This window comes from Nesoenas mayeri, assembly GCF_963082525.1.
Source record: "Nesoenas mayeri genome assembly, chromosome: Z".
Classification (NCBI taxonomy): Eukaryota; Metazoa; Chordata; class Aves; order Columbiformes; family Columbidae; genus Nesoenas; species Nesoenas mayeri.
In genome coordinates, this window is record NC_137542.1 from 28,633,627 (window position 1) to 28,659,346 (window position 25,720).

The window sequence follows — 25,720 nt, forward strand, 5'->3', positions numbered from 1 at the left end:
GGAGTGAAATGTTTGTATACTCTGCTAGAGAATGATCAGGGTAGTATCTCTGAGCAGATGAACAGGTTTGTGTCCTCTGGTTTTATCACTACTTTAATCTCAGTGCTTCATGATTCACTTTCTGATCGTGGTACTTCTGGAAATTTTGTTTCAGCCCTGGACATGCTGATTCACTGATTTTGGCACAAATTTTAGTAAATGCAACACAGTGCATTTAGTACAGCAAAGCAAACAGATAAATTATTGACATTTTCAGTTTCTAAGCAAAAACACTCAAAGTGTATATATTTAAAACAGAAGAGTTCTATTTTATTTCCATTGTTGTGGGTATCAATTACTACATCCAGCAGTACAGGAACACTGGCCAACTCCATCTGCTATTGTACTGCACACAGATCTGACATATACAAAGGGAAAATTATTTGATAAGTAAGAGAATAACTGCAATGTCACCCTTTTGGTGCTTAAAGTGTATTGGTGCTTACATGCAAAGGAATATACTACAGTGGACTGGCAAACATCTAGTCTGAGTCTACTTTGGCTTAGTGTAAGCTAGTCTGCTTCAAGTGATGAAGTATGTGTGTACATGTGGAGTTATGTTTGAGTACATGTACATTTGTGAGCTATTTGACATGACAAACACATAAAAGGATTAGGTCAAATCATTGTTTGCAATGTCCTCTACATAAACATTACTTCCCTAGTTTGGTGTTGGCAGTTATGACTCCAAGAATCCTGCTCACTAATGAAATTAGATGTCATATGATATTTAGAAAATGCACACAATAATTAAAGCATTTGTCTGTCTACTGACATTTTTCAGCAATTCCAAGGCTGCATAGCAATTTATTCAGTTGTAACTATAGACACACACTATGTCAGATCCTCAGCTGGGAAGTTAGTATAACTCTCCTTAAGTCACTGTATTTAGTTTTCAGTCATCTTTTCCATATTGAACTGAATGTTAAAATGCTGATATAACAATTCAGAATGGAGTTTTCAGAGGGCTATGCTTTAATCAATCTCTTTGCTCATTTGCCTTCCACATTTTAATATTCCAGTTCTTATAAAATAATTTAAAATAAACTACACTATTTATCCTTAAACCCAAGGGAATTTATGGTGTTGTGTGATATCTATGTTTTCCAGAATTCGTGCATTCTGGTGTCAATACTTCGCTTTTTTTTGGAAAAAAGCTCTCATCAGTAAGATGTTTGAACACTTTAAATTAGAGAAGGACAAACAGCGCTCACTCCTGATTCAGTTTTGTCGGCAAAAAGACTGAGTGTAACAGTGATGGCTAGAAAAATAGCATAGGGAAAATGCAATGGAGCTAGACTAATAGAATTTCATGATCAGCAAATATAATCACATCTGGCTTGATTGTCAGAAAAAGAAGATAGTGTCTTTGTTGGTTAAATGCTTAAATAATAGGTAGCACAAACATAAATATTAAGAAATTAAGAGGGTTTTTTATACTTCTCTGCAACTTTGGGGACAAAATGTATTAATTGTAGTACTTAACACTGAAGAAAAAGTGCAGTTCAATTCACTTCTATTGTGTCCTTGAAACAAAGCTTCATTTTTCAGCAGTTTGGATTTTTTTTTTTCCAGAGTATTATGACATTAGTCCTCATTTGTGATTTTCAAAAATATCAATATAATGTTTATGAAACTAAATCACCCAACCTCAACAAGCAAATGGGAAATTCAAGGACTTGGTATTTTCATCAGTTTTGTGACAACTGGTGTGTAACAAATGTACAGCTAATCTGTATTATTTGGAAAGCTATGTTTAACTATCACACTGAAAATTGTGTGTTTATGCATATGCAAATCCCATCTTTTTAGAGCATCACAGCTTCTTACTTTTAATGACAGCCATTATGGATGGCAGATCTACTGGAATCAGGCTATGTAATCTGTGTTAAAATTACTAAATTATAGTAGTTGTTTTGTACAAATATTTCCATAGATTTTGGAAAAGTAATATTCTTGTTAAAAGCCTTCATGAATTGATCAGTGCAGATTCTGTGGGCTACTATGAGTCCAACTTTATTTTTTCTTCAGAAATGTTATATTATTTAAAATACTACAGAGAATATTTTTAAAGAACATGGTCAAAATGACACCAATCCAGCACAACGGAATAATAATTTACGGTCTCTTCTCGTTTATAAGAATTAATTTTGTAAGCTGACACTTCTTTAGCTTGAGTCTAATAAATAAGAAGATAGTATGATATCAGTAATTATCCATTAAAATAATTGCATTTTTAGGAATAAACTCACTGAATTGGTAAATTATTATCTTTTGTAACATATGGGTAAATAAAATGCTAATTAGTAAAATAAAAACTATTTTTAGGACAAAATAAAAAGTAAAACATAGATATAACCACAAATAGAATGTGACTAGATAGTATTTGTGCTTTGTTTACCTATATTTTTAAGCATTACTAATTTGAAACCACAAACTAATGTCTGACAGCTCTGTTGTTGTGGTTCTGCTGTCATATGGCACCTTACCTAACTCTATATACTGAAATTATCACTAGATGGATATTGAATAAGGAATAGGATGACTCTGCTCTTATATCTAAGAGGTTTCATGGCTATCTTGTTTTCTCAAATGTGTTATTGAACAGGCTACTTTGAGTTGAAATTTTGGGTCTTTGTATTTTAAAGATTTCTTGAAGTAGATTATTATGATAAACATCATATATATATGTGTGTCTGCATATGACATATATATATACACATCATATATATACATACATATATATGAGAAAGAGAAGGTGGCAGTATCCACCAGAAAAGCAGATACATATATATACACACACATCCCTTAAAGGCCTTAAATTTTAACAACATATTACTTATTTGATTTATGAGTGCCAGATGCTAATAAACATATATTACTAACTGGATTGCAAATGTACTTATGAACTCAAGAACTCATTTCTACTTACTCCTAGGCAGTCCAAAGAGCTTTAGTCAAAAAATCAAGGCCAAATTAATTAAAAACAGTTCAAACCATAAAGCCTCAATCTCTGTCTCTAGGAGAGGTGTATTTAGAGCTTGAAACTTCTGAGACATGATGGAGATAACATATTTCCCCACATGATAACATTATGGTTTTTTGGTTTTGCAGATTTATGTCCTCATGAGAAAATTTTGTCTACTTAAGCAGGTGAATGAAGATATAGTAAGGTAAAGTTTTCTTCACAGTGGAAACAAATATGTAGAGAACATTGATATTTGTTATTAAATAAGTAAATAATGGTGAAACTGCTAATTAATAATTAAAGGAGGATAGTTTATTAATTATTCATTAATATTAGCTTTTTTTTTTGTTACCAGTTATGAAAAGACATATCCTTTCTTGTGTGACCAGTCTTTTTTTTTTTTTTTTTTTTTTTACTGAGATATTACAAAATCATAAGCCAAACAACAGGAAGCTCTTTTCCAATTGCTGTGATTTAAACTTTTGTCAGAACATTAGCTTTATAGCTGTGCAATAATAGTGATGTTGCCCAAGTGTGGAAGCTGTCAAATAATGGAGTTTCTTTGGGAGGTTATATACTGCCTACCAAGGGTAGCCCCCTAGTTTTATATCCTAATAAAAGACCAAAATAGAAGCTGAAGCTTCACCAAAACATACAGCAGACTTCAACAATTATGCCAACAAGTGAAAAGGAATGCAGATATAGCACAGAAAATTTAGATAGGAAGGTCAACCTGTTCTTAACAGCTGATAATCACAGTTAACTGGGATTCTCAGCAAGAAAGATCATCTCCAACAGAAATAAACTTGCTCCCCTATTCAGATCAGAATACTGTAGAAATGCAGCAGATGTCACATTAAAAAAGAGTGTGAAAAAAAGTCAAATTTTCCACAGGGGTGTTTGTTGGAAAGTAGTGTATTAAGCTCTTCTGTCCAATATCTCGCATCTCCTGCTTAATACAGGCTATCACAAAATAATACAAAACACCAGATTGACCAAGTTCTTCCAGCTTTAAAATTTTTACATGTTTTGCATATCTAAGCATCATGGAAGGGCTTCCCTTCTGGAGGGTGATTAAGACTTTTGGAGAGCCATTAACATGTAACTACTTCACAAATAAATGAACTGTGTTCTGTTCTCTCACACTAGTACAAAGAATATCCATGGCATCATAGCCTTATTGAGGGATAAAGGGGAGGAAATTAAACTTGATGCTTTTGTAAGCTACATTAATATAGAATTACTTTATGTCATTCTAAAATGGCTAAACAAAATATATAAATATATGATTCTGTTACAAAATTAATATTTTCACTTAAGTGGTAGAGTATTGATATTTTTAGAAGTCCAAGTATAATCTCTAGAAAATACACAAGTATTATAGTGGTTGTTTTGTTTTCTAATTCAGTATCTGGCAGTCTACACTATGAAGCATCAGAGAAATTAGACATCTGGTAACTAGAATTCCACTTTTGCCTCCTATTCCTTTAGTAATTTACACTAATAAGTACATTTTGGTTTACCAAATTGGCTGATATACAAATGGGTTTGGAATGGGCCACCAATCAATCACAAACCTGTCTTCAGCTGATCATATTAATGGAGCCTTTTACAGCCAGATGTCAGCTCTGAACACTGATTACCCAGCCATAACCTCCCAAGAGCTGACATATCTTTCCTCACGTATTAAGTTGCATGAAATAGAAAAGATACAGATCTAGGTTTAAAATCTGTAAAAAAATAATGCAAAACCAATAAGATTATAAGAAATCTAGGTACTATGGTTTATTATTAAGGTTGACTATCACTTCCAATTACAATTCCCTGTTTCCTAGTACTTCAAATCCCATCAGACTTACAACCAGAAATATTTAGCTGTTTCAGGATTGTTTTTCTCTCTTTTTCCATTTCTTTTAATCTGACAAGTGCCCTTAGCAATTCTAAGATTTAGATCAGTATTTTGCTAGTTATTATGTCATCCATACCTTTTTTTTTTTTTTCCTTTCCTTATGAGCCATTATATTTGGCTGACTTACGAGCTACTGCAAACTAGTGTTCAAGATTTGTTATACAGTAACCCTGAAAGGTCAGCCTGCCCTGCTCCACTGAAGTAGTGGTGCTGCTGAGAGTTATGGGCTAACACCAGATACCAGATTTGAAATGAGGAAATTTATTTTGCAGCTCATTTCTGTCTAATTTATTAGGTGATGGGAAGACAGAAGATTCAGTATGGAAAGACGAGTTTGATCAAAGATGAGAAGTATAGATTGGGACAAAGAACTCTGCCGTGATTTGAATTAGACTTCAGTTAAAGAGGTTTAATACAACTGCACAAGATTAGCCATAAATACTACATAAATACTTAATGTGTGATGAATATATGAAGAAAATCTTTAAGTGAGCTGAAAATAGGGACTGCTAACGAATGACTCTCAGAGAGAATAAATTATGATCTTAGAAAAAGCATGTTCTCTGATTGATGGGTCATATTTTTTTCATAAATATTGGTGCTGTGAGGCGAAAAAGATCAAGCATGTTGCATAAATGAAGGACAAACAGATACTGCCAATAGGCAAGTATGACATCAGTGAAGATACTAAGATACTATCTGCTCTGCTTTTGATTTAGTGAGAAGTCAAAGGCTCATCAGTACCAAAATCTGAACAGTTGCCAGTAACATTCAATTTCTTTAGGGATTTTGGAGTGAGGACTTTTCTCTGATAACTGTTTTCATATTAAGATAGTCTTTACCTGCAAGGGTTAGTTCTTACATGTGACAGTCAACCAGGTGTAGTGACTTCATGTGTGGTTTGAATATCTGGTAGTTCAACTGTGAAATTGAGTCCAAGCAGTCTAGAACCTGGATTAAAGTCCAGGACATTTGTAACCATGTGAGCCAAAATGGCCTCAGCAAGTAGGAAGGGACAAAAATAATCATGCATTTGTTTCTTCTGACCTTAGAAATTGTATGAAGGTTAGAGAAATGAGTGGAAAAGGCAGATGAAAGGACTTGAAAGCTACTGCACATGGAATCTGGCCAGAAACTGTGCTGGGAATCTTCTCTTCTGTAAAGCAAAATTTGAAAATTCAGAAAATTCTTCATGTCTGTCACTATGTATGCCCTCCCAGGAGGAAGCTCCAACTGCCTCAGATCCTGGCACTAGGTCAAATAGTCCAGTAGTATTCATACTGACATTCCTGGTGCTATAGTTATATGTATCAAAAATTCCAGGTCAGTTATAACTTTGCCAAAATGTTCCTGGTTTCTTGAGGGAAAACTGCGTAACAGGGGCTCACAAAGTTTCACTCTGGCTGAAAATACTGTCTTTGGGAATAAAGTCAAACATATACATCAGTCAAGTGCGTGAATCTGGCAGTAAGTTTCTAGGATTCCTGGGAAAGATGGGCACAGACAACTTTTCTGGATTTGTAAGAGGAAAAATATCTTGCTTATTTTTAAGAAATTAGAACAGAGCCAGAGTGGTTTTTGCGCTCTCTCATTTCAGCATGAAGAATCCTAGGTACGAATGTGGTCCCTTAACCATCTCTACTCAAAATAGTCTGATTAAATTACTGTGTGTTCCCATGTACACACACTAGAAAACTTCAAGGCACTAACTATGGACATATAATTAGTTTTATATGACAAATACTCATATAGCAACAAAAATAAGAGTTTCTTTGTTGCAGTTCCAAATAGAAGATAAAGTGAGGTTTTTTGATTGTTTTCTTTTGCTTTTTATTATCAGGAAATAATAACACGAAATTATTATTATTTTTTTTTCCTTAATACTTATATCATTACCAGTTCCATGTCATAAAAAATTAAATGCTGAGAGCTTTTCCGTATTTCTACAGGCTAGAAAAATAATCAAGCCTTCTTAGTTCTCAAAAAGGCAAAACAATCCCTTGAGGAAACATGGCCAACAATGTAATGAGTTGTGAAATCTATGATTTTAATGGGTCATTAAATTTTTGCCTGAGGTGTTCTTTCATGACTACTCTTCTAAGCTTACCAATTTCAAGGTTGACTTTTTACTAAATGTAGACAGCTGGCTTTCTGCAGTGAATTAGTAGTTAGTCCTCTGAGTATATACAGAAACTTCTTATTAGAGACAGTGATTTCCCTACAAAATACATTTTAAAACTATTATTGTTATAACTCTTAGAAGGGGAAAAAAGGTAACTTAGAAAATTAGTCAGAAATGGTCAAATAAATAATTCTCAATTTATGGAAAGGCCCTTAGACCAAAATATGGCTGCAGTGCTAGAGGGTAAGTGCAGAAAGCAGAATATTGTAGAAAACTAAGCTATTGATATATTACTTTAAAATACAAGGAGCTTGATTCATTATTGAAAATCAATAGCAAGCCCAGAATCGGGTCTGGCTTACTATGTTTTAGATTACATATGAGGCACACATAGTTGGTGCTCAAAGTACTTTTAATCATCTTTCTACTGAATATGTGCATTTAGCAGAAAGGAAATGCATATGGTTATGGAAGTGTTAAACTTTGTAAACATAAGTCAGAATACTTATGTTTTAGTAATTCAGAATGGTTTACTTATAATAGCTCTACTTTGAAAAGCAGCTAAGCCACAAATTTTTAAGGAAATATGAGACTGTTTCCAGTACCAGTTTCACTCAGGAACAATTAGTTTCTAAATAGGAAGATATGTCTTTTTTAATCAAGCAGTAGTCACTTCAGAATGCAATAGTCCTTTTAGCAATGTAATGTATCCCACATTTATTATTAGGTTGGTGCAAAAAGAATTGCAGTTTTTGTATTGTTGAAATTTGCCATTTGATATTGAATACAAACTTAAATAAATGTGGTTATGTTATACATCATTTTAATGCACTTTTGTCACTTGATTTTTTTTTGCTACGGACTTATTACTTGATGTTAATTTTATATTTATTTTGGACTATAGAATTTATCTTAGACAAAAAGCAAATTTGGCCTGTTTTCTTATTCGAGTTCAAAATGGCGCATAAAGCAGCAGAGACGACTCAAAACATCAACAACGCATTTGGTCCAGGAGCTGCTAATGAATGTACAGTGCAGTGGTTAGACCAAGAAGAAGCTCCAAAGCACTTCCCAAAGCCAGATTTGCACCTAAAAAAAGGTCACGGTCTCTTTTTGGTAGTCTGGTGCCTGTCTGATCCACTACAGCTTTCTGAATCAAGGTGAAACAATTTCATGTGAGAAGTAAGAGGAAATTGATGAGGTGCATCAAAAACTGCAATGCCTGAAGTCAACAGAAAGGGCCCAAATCTTCTCCATGATAACGTGTCACACAACCAATACTTTAAAAGTTGAATGATCGGCTACGAAGATTTGCCTCATCTGCTGTATTCACTGACTACCATTTCTTCAAGCGTCTCAAGAATGTTTTGCTGAGAAACACTTCCACAACCAGCAGGATGCTGAAAATGTTTTCCAAGGGTTTGTAGAATCCTGAAGCACAGATTTTTCTGCTACAAGAATAAACAAGCTTATTTCTTTTTGGTAAAAATGTGCTAATTGTTATGATTCCTATTTTGATTAATAAAGATGTATTTGAGCCTAGTTATAATGATTTAAAGTTCATGGACCAAAACCGCAATTACTTTTGCACCAACGTAACAAAAAGCCAAAATGGTATTCTGCATTTAATAAGGTGGTTGTTTGTGACAAAACACTGAAGACCTAGAGACGTAAAATGGTATTCTAACAAAGCACTAAACAAAACAGCACTGCATATATTGATGAGAATTATTATAATTAAGAAAGTTAAAATGTCTGTTTAAGCTCTCAATACTCATTAATCAGAACATATTTATAAGATGACTTGATTCTTTTCGATATAAAATATTGTAAAGATACATTGAAAGACATGCTAATGATGTACTGAATATCTTATGGTTTGGGTTTTTTTTTTTGTTTTTTTTCCAACAGCTGGAACAAAATGAGAAAAAAACCTACAATTATTTTAAATAAATAGTGATATATTTTCCAGTTCTGTCTCATTCCCAGACAGTCTTGATTTTGGTTTGATTTAAGGTATTTTATAATTTTTAAGTACTTGAATTTAGGATTAATCCATACTTGAATATGATTCACTTATTGCCCTTTGGTTTTGTGCTTAACTGAAAAAACAAAGATTTTATAAATTCTCTTAAATTGCATACATCTTATTTCAGAAGTGCAGGCATACAATAAACTCAGACAAAGGATACTTCTTGACAGATGTAGATCTATTTATCCCTGTCAGCAACAGCAAAAATAAAGATCTGATCTCATCCCTTTTTCTATATTTAGAAAACAGGTACACTTCGACATGAGGCAGTTTAATCCCATTTAAAATGTTAAAAGTTGAAATATCAAGAGCTCTTTGAAAACTGATTTATCATTTAGCCTGCCAGTCTGTTTTTGACAATTTATGCTTCAGAATCAATAGACCCTTTTGATTTCCCATCAGAACAACATCCATCTTTCCATAGCTCAAGAATTTGATATCAAAAGCAGACTTTGGCTGCTTCATTTCTAAAAATAATTAGCAGAGCTCTTACACATCACAAAACACTGAAAACATTTGGATGAATTCTCTTTTATACAGCTGTTTATATATATTTTTATTACATTATTATAATTATTCTTTAACATTTACTTTCAAAAATTGAGAATTTTCAATGGATTTTCACAGTATTACTGAAATTTAACAACTATCATCAGAAATTATGCTTAAAGCTCTTCACATCAAAAGATTCTGGATTGTGGATGTGTTAAAATTCTCACCCTTGTGTCTCTCTTCTTGCAGCTGGGAACACTAGAAGGCTCGGTTGTGGATATTTTTAAATCAATGCTTGATCAATGGCACTAATTATCCACTTAATATTATATCTGCATTTCAAAATTGTATTACTTATACTTGTAGCATACTGCCCACGCTTGCAGGATTTTCAGCACTGCATAAATTTTGTTGCATTTTAGAACTTTTAAAATAGAGACCATTTCAATTTATCATGAAAAAGTAAATGTTGGTAAAGTCAGTAAAAATACTTATTTTGTTATAATACCCAATATTCTTAGCCACTATTAAGTAAATATTTTATTTTTTTTTCCAGTCTTCAGGTTAGTTTTTCAAAGACTAAACTGTACATGCAGTAAAAAAACTTCTCTGGCAAGGATTTAAACAGCCTTAACTAAGTCTTTCCTGGAGATTTAGTTAGTTCTGGTTTCTCATGACCTTTATTTTTAATTGTTTTTCTCAAAAATCTTGGGTAATGGACTCAAAGTTCCATTTTGGATTTGAAATCTTAAAAAGTCTTGAAGATTCCTGTTGAATTTTTAGTTTTATTATGTTATTCTGAGAATGGCTAATTAGGTTTGAAAGCAATAGATAACCTCTCTTGAGATGGATTTGTTAATGTAGCTAACAAAACATATTGTGACAAAGTTTAAAAGGTAGATGCCACTACCTAAGATGCATGTGTATTTAAATTATTAATTTTATTTCTGCCATTAATATTTGCATATATCTTTAAATATTTAATTATTCAAAATTTAAAAATAAAATTCCATTAATGGATATTTCATTTCTATTCATTTGTGTAGCAAAAACGTGAGTCAAAGTTACCTTCCACCAGTTACTCCTACCTTAGATAGTACTCAGTTTAACATGAGTTGTCTGTTACTTCCCAGAAACATATGGTTCATGAGAGTCTCTTTTCAGCTTATATGTAGTATTTTCTGAAGTGCCTTAGTATAGGATTTTTTGCATCTTTGAGATATCTAAAGATTTAAATTATAATGTAATATAATAAATGTAACATAGTATTATAAAGGTTAAGACATTATTTAGTTGAATGACCTGCCTGTCTGACACTGAGTGAAATAGTAACTCGGATATTCATGAGATTGCCACCATTTTGTAGAGCTTTGCGACTAACTTAGCCTAGGAATTCTGAGCTCTACAGGCAGCTGAACTGGCATGACAGTACTCCTCCAGTAAGATCCTAATACAGAAAAGCACATCTTGTATGCCAGCAAATGGAGCACTAAAAGGTGAGGAAAAATATTTTAAAGGAGATGGAGAGAGAGATTCTTTGGCAAATTAAAGTCTCTGAACTTCATGCAGTGGTGTCACAGGAAGAATGGCTTATATTTTTATGTTACTTTCCTTTAGAATTGAAAACTAGGTGTTCTTACAAAATTGGTACTTAAAGCACTGAAATTCATTTTACACTACAACTGAAATTGCTTATAAACTTTCCTACCCTTTTTTAATTTAGGAAGTTGTCAAAAATCTTTGATCTTGGCCTGTCTAGCAATAGGTGAATACATTTGAGTGCTTTTGATTTTTCAACAACAACAAAAAAATTCCAACCCCCACTCGTGCCTTGAACATACAAGGAAAAAGTTGAGGAAAATTGATGCATCAGCATTTTAAACTATTTTTCCATCTCTCAAAATATTAAAGGAGATATTATCTTAAATGATTTATTACTGAAAAGCAGTCTTGGGAGTAAAGTTCTATTGTAACTCTCTAAAATTCATCACACTGATTCAAATTGTGGATAAAATTCAAAATTCATCTAAGATTTCACAAATATATTATTTAAAACTATCTAAACCAAAAATATCAATAAGGATAGATCAAGATTTCTATTTTTATTATATTGAGTTTAACAAAGGTGATAGCATATTTGAGTTGTAACATTTGATTTCTGAAATAAATTTATATTTGAACTTGCTCTCAACCCATTCAAATTTACTTCTAAGAATATTTGAATATTCTAGTTCTACACAACTTTTTATAAAAATTGTTCTCACTTTTCTCTCTTCCCATAGCTCTATTTCAGTAGAAAAACTGTATCAAACCATTTCAACAATGAAATACTCTTATTAAAATTTCCTTCCTTCTTCTGTGCATTTCACCATAATTTGAATTTGCTGTTCCACAGATGTTCCCACACACAAAATAGCTCTGGTTTAACCTTTTGTTATGCTTTGTTATGCTTGAATGAATTTTGATGACAAAATTAGAATTCATTTTCTGGAAATAACTCCGTGAATATTCTTAAATACTCATAAATGTTCATGAACGCAAAATGTTCTGTAAATATTTAAAATATCTATAAATATTTTATCCAATATACATAGTCTGCTTAGGAGTATTCAGTATTCTCCCTTCCTTCCTTCCTTCCTTCCTTCCTTCCTCCCTTCCTCCCTTCCTCCCTTCCTCCCTTCCTCCCTTCCTCCCTTCCTCCCTTCCTTTCTTCTTTCTCTCTCTTTCTCTCTTTCTCTCTCTCTTTCTTTCTCTCTCTTTCTCTCTCTCTTTCTCTGTTTTTCTCTTTTTTCCTTCCTTCCTTCCTTCCTTCCTTCCTTCCTTCCTTCCTTCCTTCCTTCCTTTCCTTCCTTTCCTTCCTTCCTTCTTTCTCTCTCTCTTTCTCTCTCTTTCTCTCTCTTTCTCTCTCTTTCTCTTCCTCTCTTCCCCCCTCTCTCTCTCTCTCTCTTTCTCTCTCTCTTTCTCTCTCTCTTTGCATTCCTTCCGGCCTGCCGGCCTCTCTTCCTTCCTCTATCATTTCCTTCCTCCCTCCCTCCCTTCTGTCTATTTTCTTTCTTTCTCCCATAGAGCCTTTTTGCAATCAGATCACACATACTCACATAAACTCAAAACAAAGCAAAATAAAACTACCATAATTTTAACTTTAGTCATTAGCGAAATACTACTGCTTCAAAACCTGCCTTCACTGGAGCTGCTGTAAACTTGATAATTTCTTAAAACTTATAGCTCTCGTACAACAGCATATAGAACTTTCACATGTGGCCATGTATCTTCTTTAAGGTGTTTAAAACAGGTATTTTAAACATTTTCTATAGAAAAAATGAAGCTGTACAATGCTGCTAAAACCAATTTTTTAATTAATATACTGAAAGATTGACATCAATGTTCTCACTGAATGCCCTAATTATTGCAGTAGTTAAAGAAAATAATCTATGATTTCTTCCTAAAATTGAATGGTACACAAGTTTCACTGATGACACAGTAGTAGGCATAATTTAGTCTCTTACGCTAAGTCACCATGGCCACAGCTTATTTTATTTAGTTTAAAAATAAAATATTTAGGTCGCCATTTTTGCCTTTTTCCTAACACACCTATTGAAGTGGGATAAGTCATAAAAATCTAAGCCTTTATGTTATCTAGATCAACTTAGATTTGCTCTTAATTTATAAAAAAACCCCACAATTATTTCCATTGGATTGGACCTTTTCATTCTAACTTCATTTTCTTATTGCATGTACTAAGGCAAAATATCAGCTTTAAAGAACTTTATTTGCATGGTAATGAAATGGAGGAACCGAGATTTACCAATTATATTTTGCTGACTAACAAACCTAGCTGCTATTAAGTTTTTTAATTTGTCTACTTTTTAATTTTAATGTTTAGTATTAGATTACGTAGGTCAAACTTTTCTTACAAAACAAAACAAAACAAAACTGAAAAAATACTTTTCTTGTTGTATGAAAAATATTCTTTGTTTCTTTGATATTTTCAATAACTACTGATAGGTAGGAATCATTTATTTAGTTTGACCTGCTTGGTGTGAGTGCTTAAAAAATAGTTGAACTTTAGTGTTTTATACCAATTAAAAAAAAAAAAAAGTGTTTACAATACCATATTGAATAAACTACCCTTTAAATGTCCTTTGAATTTTAAAAAGTGCAGTAAGGTGTATTTGATATACGATGGCTAGGGTAAAGGTTAATGGAGAAGACAAGCTTCATATACACACCAGAAGTAAACACATTTGGTAGCTGTTAACACATTAAAATTTTCAGGTTTCTTCTGAAAACCTGAAAATATAAGCTGGCAGCACAATTAAAATACACGTTTTTCTTCATCCTCAGGGAAAGACAAAGTTTTAAGGCAGATTTTTTGGTTACTTAAAAATTTCTGTATTTTATTTTATTCTGTTATATTCTAATCAAGTAGTTGTGTGTGAATACTGGGCAAAGTAATCACAGACACATCCCTGTCCAACTCATTTAGCTGCCCACGTATCAGTGCTCTTCCACAGTTACATGTACTCTTGTATGGCAACTTTGTTCTGCATTTTTACCTGTAAAGTTGTGAAAGTTTGTTAATTCAAAAGAAGCCTTACATTTTGGGATATGATGCTTCACAGTCTCATTCATAACTTCTTTTGTGTAGGATTGGAATGATGAATGAGAGGACTTTGTGCATGTTCAAGTAGCATGAAATACTGATCCTTCTGCAGACAAAAACTAGAAGATCCCAACCTCAACAATGACACAGCCTTCTCTCTGTCTGACAAAGCGCTCTTCCAAAGATCACAGTTGGGAGATAACATGTCAAGAAACCATTTATACTTGCAGATAGAACAAACTGTCTGTAGTGCCAAGTTTCAGCTGACTACATTGTTGGCATACTGTGGACAAAAGCACAGGCTTGGTGGCTAATGTGAGATATTCGTACTTATAGTTCCTACGACTAGTTCTAGTAGGTATTTTATTAGTTTCTTTGGGATACCCTATTTCTCTCTATAAAGAAAAATATGTTACCTATCTTTTATTTGAAAAAAAGAAAAAAAAATGTACTCTCATTTGGACGAAATGCCTACATTTAAGAAATGAAAGTCTTTAAAAGTTTCTATCTTTCTGTACCACCTGGCTTTTTCAGGCTTTTTGCAGAGTGTACCCAGGATGTCCTTTGTTTTTTGTTGTTTGTTTTTCTTGTGTTTTTTTTTGATTGTTTGCTTGTTTGGTTTGGTTTGGTTTGGTTGGAGGTTTTGGTTGTTTTGTGGGTTTTTTTGGTTGGTTGGTTGGTTGGTTTGGTTGGTTTCTTTTAGCATCTTGTGGAAAGACACATTAAAAAAAAGCACCTCCCCTAAACATTTTTTATATCACCTATTCACAGTGGTAGAGCTGATATAGAAAAACAGCCTAGTTTTCCAACATCCCTTTCAGGACCCAGAATTTTACCACACAGTTCAGTGGTAAAGTATATAGCTATATGAACAGTAAGAACTTTCTTCTATTTCTATATACAAAAATTTAATTCTTTTTGCTAGAGAACATGTTAATAGTGAATTGCTAATTCAGCTCAACTCCCACATTAGTTTCAGTCACAACTTTATAGGATACAGTTCCTATTTGAGAAGTATAACATTCATTCTTTCTTCTAAAAACTATATAACTCACCCAGTTAAAGGCCTTATTTTAATAATTAAATCTATTACCATATCTCTGCATAATTACTTTGCCATGAATATTTACCATTCACCAGTCTTCATGTCATTTATGTATTTCATCATAAATTATTTGTATTTACTTATAATCAACAAAAGTATGGAACAGACTTGACCTCAGAGTTTCCCCTGAACTTCTGTGGATACACTTCTAAACAGTAATGATACATGCTTTTTAGTATGAACCAGCTAGATCTTAATCTATTTAATTTGGACTGTATTGATACTGTGCTATTATTTAAAATTAGAAAGTCATACAACATTAGACTTAAAGTCAAATCCCACATATATTAAATCCCTCTATTTAGGTCTACTGACCTCAGATATTTAAAACAGATTTTTATAAGATCTAATTTTCTGATAAAAATATTTGACTGCTATTAGTGTGAGGTTTTGGGCATTTGTTTCATTTTGTTTTTCCTTAGTTCTTGTTATTTTATCATTTGGCAGGAGTATTCATTGGCTGTGCTTCAGTATTGAATATTTGTAAAGCTTCAGGAAATCAATGCACCAATAATAATTAAAAGTTTGAAGAACATTTAATAATTTTTTTCTAGAGGTTATCACTATCCTTACCTGTTATTGGACTGAAAAAAATGAGTTATAATGTAGTTCAACTATGTTATCCTTTTCTTTTACAAACAGAGCTGAAACATAGTCAGTTAGCTGTTTCACTAATCTCTTTCTGCTATTACCATTTTTATTATGTCTTCCTTTAAACTCTATACTGTGCTTTTTTTAAGCTATAACTTTCTCTCCCCAAACCCTTTACCTTTTCCTATTAATTTTCTACATTTAGTAGATATAAAGTTGTATGATTAAAGAACTGCTCCCCTCTTCAGTGAAACTACTCATATTCCTGATTTGCTAACTTGTACCTTTCTTTGCCATTTGAAAAAGTGTAGGTTTATATGTAGATTTACTGATGAATGTAAAAAAATTGATTTCTAAGTAATGTGTAAAAACACTGTACTTTTGGCTTTCTAAATTGTGTTTGATTTTCCCTAATTTTGGCATTTTAATAACCAAGTAAGTATATTGTTGGACTGGGATCATAATCTGCTTGCCTAAGTCAAATGTTTGAAGGCCACAATCACTCCCAAATACTATCTTTGGCTAAATGAATGAGTCAGTTTTCTTCAGAATATTATCTATACTAAAAGCAAACCATTTCTAATTATCAGAGAATGTATTTTGAAATGGTAACTATGTGTTCATTGCTTTCATAAAATCACTGACAATACAGCAATCTAAGTCATTTTCTCCTAGTAACAGATCTTTTTGACAGTCTGTATAATTCCACAATTATTTCTTGAGTGACTAAACCCATCTGTTTATAACCATATATGTATAATGACATGTTTTGTTGCACTGAAATAAAAATTTCATGTATAGGTATTGCAAATATAGTCAGGTTTTTAGTTGAAAATTCACATGAAAGAATTAAATACAGATTCAGAACAGAAATGGTGTGCATTCTTCTATAATGAGTACTGAGTCTTTATTCTCACCAAAAAAAACCCCAAATATATACATATGTGTGTGTGTGTTTGTGTTAAGGCTAATTTATTTGAGATTTATTTATTGGAGACAATTTTTTCATCTCATCTCATCTACACAATTCTATAGAATTATGACTGAATGAACAAAAAAAATAATCTGGTAATAAGTTATTAAACTAACAAAATATTTGAACATGAAAGATAAGTAAGACATTCAAATCTGTACTCTGTTGTGTACTGTGAACTTGAGGTACACAGAATGAGAAAGCAGAGACCTAGCAATCTTCTAATTAGGCAGCCTGCTGCTTTTTATCTACATGAGATGGACATATACCAGACATAAATGTATGAGAATTTATGTGTGCATACACTATAAAGAAATGTGAATGAAATGATAAATCTAAAAAAATGCATGCTAACATGTCACAACTCCATAGTACATGAAAACAGCCAAATGGAAGAAAGTTTTTAAATGTACATTTTTTGGCAAGATCAATGTACTGTTTGATGAAAAATCATGTTAGTTAAGATTCTAAGAGCACATATTACTTCAAATTAATGCAAGTCATTCCAAAATACCTACTTCTGTTTATTATCATAATTCAAAACAGAAATTGATTCTTATCAAATTTGCACACTAGTATAATGAAATAGATTGGGATATTCCTTCTTCACTGTAGAGTTTCTCACTATTGGTACCTAGCAAATGTTCCAGTAAATCATGGATATCCAAGAATGGAAATTATTTTGGCAATGCAATGTATTCTAAGATTTAATTTACATACTTACATAATTTGAATTGCATACAACTATATACATGGATATAAATTATAATAATTAAATATATGAGTGGACCTGGCTGTATCTGAATAGCTCTAAATAACCAGCACAGTTCACACTGTCTGTATTAACATTGAATTATTAAGATTAGATGTTAACCTAAGACAGTATTTTAGTGAGATATCCCAGGACTGCACTTTTGAATCAGTTTCTCTTTTGCTTCCTCATGGGTAACAATTAAAAAGAAGTTGGTGTCCATAGAAACTCTTTCCATAAACCAGCATAGCAGCTCCAGCCACTGCATGCTCATGTTGTCAGGCAGCTTACCAATAGGTGGGACATTGAGCATAACTTCCTAGAACTACACTGTGGATCATGGGTTTGGTTTACAAACACCAGACAAAGTTGAATTAAAACAGTAGCGTATGCTCTTGGATATCTAAACTGACTTCTTCTCAACCCAGAGCTTAGCTGTTTGCAAAGCCATAGTTTCAAAACAGAGAATTGTTTTAGATGTATCAACAAGTGGGATTTTGTTTACCAGTAACATCATATTGCCACATTTTAATAAAAATCCTTCCTAAATATACTTATTCCTCCTCAGCAATAGCACGGTGATGTTGAGAGCAAGAACCTTGCTGGAATATTCGGGAAAAAAAAGAAGAAAAATTTCTGTTAAGTGTGTTAGTGACAGGAATGACTGATCTGGATATTTGCCTAATGAGCCTGATAGCTGAGATTTCTCTGTATTTCAAAATTAATTTTTATCTTTTTAATGTTCAATGGACTTACATGTATTTTTTAACATGACATTTGAACATAATTACTTATTACAAATAGGCCACAAACACAACACAAAATCTAATATTATATGTTTTGAGAGCTTAAATTCTTTTTGACAGACTGTATATAATATAACAGATACTGTCAAAAAGCTTCACAGTAGACTGTTATCATTAGGTACAGAAAACACAAGTTTACACTAATTAAAAGAAATTATTTCTCATTCTTTCAGTATCCATGACACAAAGTATAATATTTGAGTTACCACTAAACTTCAGCTAAAATGGGTAATCTCCACATCGGAAAAGATAATAATATTATCAAAGTTTAACTGCATTTAACAAAGAAGGTGTCCCATAATTGACGAAAAAGAGTGAAGATATATATTTATTTACTACATCAAAGAAAATTAGAAATGATAGAGAACTTTCAGAAGATGTAGTGTTATAATATAAATAATAACCTAACAGACAAGTTTGCTTCCTTTCAGTAAAAATTTGGACCATATGCCAGTTATGCAGTTTGCCACAGTGTCAGTGAATAAGTATAATAAAATATTGGACTCAATGAATAAAGAAAATTGCAATAACCAAGACTTTAAATTGCCAGGGAAAAAATAAAACTGTTTCTCAAAAATATTTCCTTAACACTTGGTCCTGTGTTTCCAAATGGAATCTGCGTTTGTCCTCTAAGAGAAAGTATATTATTTATGTTATTATTATCTTGTTAAGAAACAAAGTGAATTTAAATTTTGTTTTAGGAGTACGTACAAATATATCTCCAAAGCTGTCTGCATTTTATGCTGGAAAATCACATGAAGATTCTGGTTTCAGTCAGGATGACTCCTCTGCATTTAAACCAGTAAAATGTTCACAAGTGTCTGAATATATAATTTTTACCACACAAATAATTGGTGTACATGGCAAAGTTGATTCTGTGAGACTGCTTTACCTGTCCAGTCTCCTTAAAACAAATGTAACTCTCTTTAGCTCAAATAATCCAGAATATGTTAACTATGTATCCTTTAAACGTTGTGCACAGGTACAAAAATGATTAAAAAAAAAAAAAAAGTAAAAATAAATAACATTAATTGACCAATAAAATGCACTCACCCTCTCTCCGATTAAGCCTTGCAAATCCAGGGCTGTGACTACTAGACAGCTCTGATGAACTGCTGAATGATGACTGAGGCAAAGCGGACACCAACTGATCATCACAGTTATCTGCCAGTGAAAAATAACACATTCATGTTAATACAATAAACACCATTTACTGGAACTGTAACCAAAGAGACCGCTAGAAAAATATATGAATCTACCTTTCTACTTTATATCTGAGAGCAGTATATCTCTAACTATTTCCTCTAGCTTTATTACATGTAAAGGTATCAGTACTGAAGTAGTAATTTTTTTTTTCTTTATCCAGTGTTTCATGAGGCTACAAGGGTATAATTTGTTACGTTCTTCAAATGACTGTGCTTGCCCACTTCTTATGTAACTTCTGAGATCATGCTGATAGATGGCTCACAGCTCACTGTCATTTGCATGAACAGCAAATGACACCTTCTAGTCCTGGTTGTAGATTGATGTTACTAACCTTGGCACATGCTCTTTATTTTCTTTAGACCTGATGACAGGACAGCTCTGTGAAACCACATTTAATGTGCAATCACATTAAAGACAGATATTTATTAAAAACAAAATATAAACAAACAAAATAAAACAACAACTACTATAAAACAAACTAAAAAAAAAAAACATAACCAAACCAGCACAACTCCTTCCTTTCAAACACTGTTTGATAAAAACACAGCATAAAATCATTATCACAGAGTTATTACTATACAAGCCCTAACATCATACAGAATGAAACTTGAGTGTTTCAGAAAAAAAAAGAGACTTAACTGCAGTTCACAATCAATGGTGCATAACCAAGCAAATGCTAATCAATAATTTGGATGTTAAATGCCTCTCCAGCTCAATTACTATACTGGGCATGTGTTCATTCTCCATTTAAATTTGAAAAATATAAATTGAGAATCAATATCTGTTCTAGTTTTAGCTGAAAAAAGACTGACTTTAGAAAAACTATAAGCAAGTCTTTCCATAGCTACACGGTGCTGGTATCTGTTGTTTAGAAAATGAGGGGAAATCATGTAAACTATTAGTCTTTATAAAATGGTTCTTTTTAGGATAAACACATTGACTGGATGTAAATGATAAGTGGTGAGTCACAGGTAACTTATCTTCTACACTTCTCTTTTTCTACCAGATTTCCACTATCAAAATCATAACTATTAATTAATACAAAATCTTTTCCTGACTCAGTGATAATTAAGTGTTTCTGCTGAATAACATTTCTAATTAGCAGCAAGATGCCTCCAAGGGATTTTTTTATCACTCTCAATTTTTTTTTTCTTTTTTTTTTCTAAAGCTAGTTCATTTGTTTCTTTAAGGAAAACTCTTCCTAAAGAGAAGGCCTCATACTAGCCATGACTGCTACAGGTAGAAGTTCTCTAAAATATCATAAATAATACCCAGCCACTACAAACAAGAGGATATATTTTGTATTCATTATAAGCTCATGTGAACCATACTCCAACAAGTTCAGAGTACCTAATTTATATGAAAGGGAAAAATAAAATTATAATTTACTTTCCAAAGTTTTTTCCCACTCTAGGCTTCTATAATACAACTTACAAAATTTTATAACTACCTTTTATTGTCTAACAGCAAGCTCATTTTTCACTTCATTATACACAGGTTAGATTTACAATAAGGAAAAAGGATGGAACAAATGGACTACTTGTAAGAACAGAAGAAGAAAAAAAAGTGAAGAGAAATAAGAGTGTATCTTATGAGTAAATGCATTTTACTGGTAAGTCCTAGAAAAGGATCTCATTAGTGAAAGCTTTCTTTACAGCACAGAAAATAAAGAGAATGTAATAGTCATAAACTACACCAGAAAGAGTATGATGCTGCTGTGTTTCACACAGAGAGCTACTTACACTGCTCATGCAAGGCACTTCAAGTGCCACTGATCCTTTTTCTGCTGTCAAAGACTACGTTGTTAGCCTAGGTACCAACAAGAGAACTAAGAGGTGAGAAGAGAGAGGAATTTCCCCCCATATTTGTGTATGTGATCTAGAGTCACAGAATCACATAACGGTTTTGGTTGGAAACAGCCTTTAAGGGTCATCTAGTCCAACCCTCCTGCAAAAAAGCAGGGACATCTTCAGCTAGATGAGGCTGCTCAGAGGTCCATCTAGCGTGATCTTGAATGTTTACAGGGACACAGCATCCACCACCTCTCTGCAAAACCTGTTCCAGTATTTCACCACCCTCAATGTAAAACATTTCTTCCTCATGTCTAGTCTAAATCTACCTTCTTTTAGTTTAATACTATTAGACCTTGTGCTATTGCAGCAGGGTCTACTAAAAATTTATCCCCATCTTTTTTTGTAAGCCCCCTTTAGGTACTGAAAGTCCACAAAAAGGTCTCCCCAGAACTTTCTTTTTTCCAGGCTGAAAAACCACAACTCTCTCAGCTTTTCTTCACAGGAGAGGTGTTCCATTCTTCATTTTTGTGGCCGTCCCCTGGACGCTCTCCAACAGGTCCATGTCTTTCCTGTACTGAGGAGTCCAGAACTCAATGCAACAGAACTTCTCATCTCTTTCATATGACTCACATTTTCAACTTTACTCTTCTGTTGAAGGGTGATATGTGTTATGAAATCAATCACCAGCAATAGGACCATGTGATTAATACTTTAAAGCGCTAGCAGATGAACAACAGATGCAATATTTTACAACATCCTTTAGATCTGTGTAAGTCTTCACAACTTCTTAATTCAGAAGGAAAAACAAAGCAAACCCAAAATTTCCACTGGATGGATGAGATAGCTGTCTTTGTATTATTCATTTCTGCTGACTATACTTTTTACATTTTTTCCTCGTAATGTACAAGATAGAAAGGAATCAAGGGTAATGCATTTTTCTGCCTAAATGGTCTAATATATATATTTCCGTGACACTCATATATTGCTTTAAAATATTCCCAGGAGAACTCATTGAGCACCTATATAGTATTTATCTTATAATAATTTATTTTAGTCTCAATTTATAATAGAAAGGTACATAAACAGTTGAATATGTAAAAGATATTTTCAAAAATCCAACACTGCAGGCCTTTTTTTTTTTTCCTTTACACATTAATGATTAAAGAGAAGTGAGGGATATATCACAGATATATTCTGAATAATATTTTACAATGGCTGCTGTGTTTTATTTCAGGAAAATAAGTTCATATCAACTTAATTTTATTGCTTAGCACATGTTGTTTAAAATATGTTCTTGTTGCAGCTTACAATGTGCAATATAACTCAACATTTAGTAAGAATTCCAGAATTAAATCCAAAACACTTTGTAGAAATTGACAGGAGCCAGATGGTCAGTATTGACTTGTTTCTCATATTTAATAAAAGCAAATGAAAACATAATCTGTACAGCATGACAATTCTACATGGTTTCACCTAAAGTGGAAGACATGTAAATACTGAATCCAGTGGTTTCCCACATGAAACTGTGGATGTTTGTTTGACACCCTTTCTTGGTACAGATGTCACTGCTGAAGATGCTTTACAACTTTCCAGATATACTTCACATAGCCCCTCCAGGCTAAATGGATACTTAAGTAGTCCATTCTTACATAAATGTTTAAACAAATAATTTTAGTTATAAGCTATACATCATGTAGCTTATATTATTTTTGTTTTGCCTTTTTAAAAAATAGCTAAGAATACCAGAATATGTATTTAATTGTGTGATGCTGCTATAGAGACCTTTTGGTGACTCAAATCAAACTCAGACCTATAGAGTCATTGTACAGCAACTGTACAACGAGGAGAGTGTGGAATACCTGTGAAACCCTAGGGCTGGCTAATACAGTACAGTGACATAAGCTATAAGAGTTGCTATTTAAAAACAATGTCTGAAATTAGTCATATTCAATAGGAGAGAAAGACATTGCTCTGGGAATAAGAGGTGAAAAGCTGAAGTGCAACTGGTGAAAAAAAAAAAAAAAAGGAAAAACAAAACAAAAGAAAACAAAAACCAAAACCGCAAGAATGTGCACGTGGGAGGAAGGATATATAAACGAAAATATGTTACCTGTTTCATCACCAAATGAAAAAAATTATTCAAGTTAGATAAGGCATGCCTTTCTATATACCATAATTCAAGTGCAGATTTAATCAAATATATAAAGCACCTGAGGTATTTTATAGGAAGAAAACTGTAAGTGTTGCATGTAAAAAGTATGCCTATCATTCCCTTCCAACTTCAAATACTATCTCATTATGCAAATTCAGAGTAAACCAAGAAATTATTCATACAGTGGTACCATAATTTACATAGATCATGCCATATGATCTAAAACAGATGGAGTTCAAATTGGATATCATGTAGTAAAACAGTTTGCACAGTTGTGTTTATAACACTATAGTTGATCAAATGAATGTTGTGTCTTCGATCAAAGCAGCAACTTGCTAAAATAAAAATAGTAATAAAAATAGAATGGTGGGACAATCAGAGGTTTATTTCTTCAGGATACTTAAGTGTATATTTTCATTTCCATGCAGTGATGAAAAAACAATGTCATTTACAGGCAGAAATATATTTTAATTTTGCAACTTCAAGAATACATGACACTAATTTTAGTTTGAATGTAACAGTTAGGCTGCTGTTTGTTATCTAAATTTTCAGCTTTGTCCATAGTATAGACTCACACATTTTCATGCATTTGCATTTGTAAAAGAGAAAATTTACTCTGAATAAGCAAATGTCAGAGTTCAGTGTTTAGTTACTATAAATTGACATGCAATAAGTACTCTGTTCATAATTATCTAAAAAGAACATGTTCTGCATTGGGACATTCACTTTATTCACGACATATCTTAATTCAAACTAAAACATCTCAACACAAGACGATACACACATTTAAATGAAATTAATGCCAGCTATTATATTGTTCTATACACACCTTCCTTAAAATTTAGTTTACTCAAAACTTTCTCAACTGGCAAGAACTATGAATTTCTTAATAAACTATTGAACTTCTGGTAAAGCAGGACATAAGTAGCAAAGAAAGAAAAAATATTATAATGAGTGACTTCCCCAAAAAATCTATAAACTTCTTCAGTTTTATCAATTAATCAAAGGAAATACTGTGTTTAATGAGCAGAATATTAAATAATTTAACATTAACAACAACAACAAAAAAATCTGTTCCAGTGAGTCACATGAAAAAACACCAAAACAAAACCAACAAAAATAAATCAAAATCAGTTTAGCAATCTTTCCTCAATTAAGGACAAAGAAACCTCTAATCATCAGACAAGTAGACTAGCTAGGGAAAACTGGAAATTCAGTTCTAGTTGAACGGAATAGAAGAAGTAATAACTCTGAGAGTCTCTAAGAAGTTTATTAATCTTCATCTTTCCCATTCAGGTGAAGTTACAATGCTGAGGAAGGATCAACTCTGCTGCCATTAATACACCTTGATTTGAATAAATGAATGTCTGTGACCAAAAACTTCATGAAAAGCAGTGAGGCTCTTAAAAATAAGAGACATATATTGTATCAACAGGACTGGCACTTGCTAAAACGTCAAAAAAAGCTGCCACAAAATCTAGGCTCCAATGGGTGTTTATTAAATCTATGATTCAGTCATGTGAACTTTCAAGTTTTCCTTTTCCTGTTACTGTAAAGACCAAATATGCTCAAACACATATACTATTTTCAACAGAATATATATGATTTATGCTAGGAGTGAACACATATCTCACTTCACTTAATAGAGCCTTTAAATATGTTAATTGTAGTAATTTAGTCTTCAGTCAATGCTCCAGCTTGTAAGTAGCTTCAAAAGATTAATTGAATTCAATGAGATTCATGTGACATAGATAAAAGGACATGTGCCCCTCTCCTTTTCTTTCTGAGAGGTATTGACCATTATGCTGATCCTGATTATGTGAAGTCTTCATCAGTGAGGATAAGAGAAATGAAGAGAAGTGAATTTGATAAGATTTACAGACAAGCAGATCAGGTTAGTTTCAGGCCTTCTAGCTACACAGTATGCAGTGTTACAATATGTAATGTCACTTAATCATAAGAAACTAGCCTTGCTTCTTATTGCTTGCTTCTGCTTCTATGTGCTTCCCCTTGAACTTGTTTCCTGACCAGGGATAAGCCAGTTTTGTTCAGAGAGGATAAAAACTTCTTCATATTTGGTCTATTGATGCCTGTTTGTAGTTAAGAGTTTAAAAACAATGAACTAGAGAAGTTGCACTGTTTCATGCATGCCTCTGTGAGCACCTTGAAGCAGTTCTT

At 32.7% G+C, this 25,720-nt stretch overlaps 1 protein-coding gene across 2 annotated transcripts in view; it reads right to left on the bottom strand.

The window, feature by feature from the left end:
• CNTNAP4 (contactin associated protein family member 4) overlaps nucleotides 1–25,720 on the bottom strand; it is a gene marked incomplete at both ends in the record, with an annotated part of 241,836 nt that overhangs the window by 180,569 nt on the left and 35,547 nt on the right. For both annotated transcript variants that reach the window (XM_080362064.1, XM_080362065.1), the window contains one exon: nucleotides 19,445–19,555. In XM_080362064.1, the coding sequence (XP_080218190.1) occupies nucleotides 19,445–19,555 (111 nt within the window). The remainder of the gene's footprint in view (nucleotides 1–19,444; nucleotides 19,556–25,720) is intronic.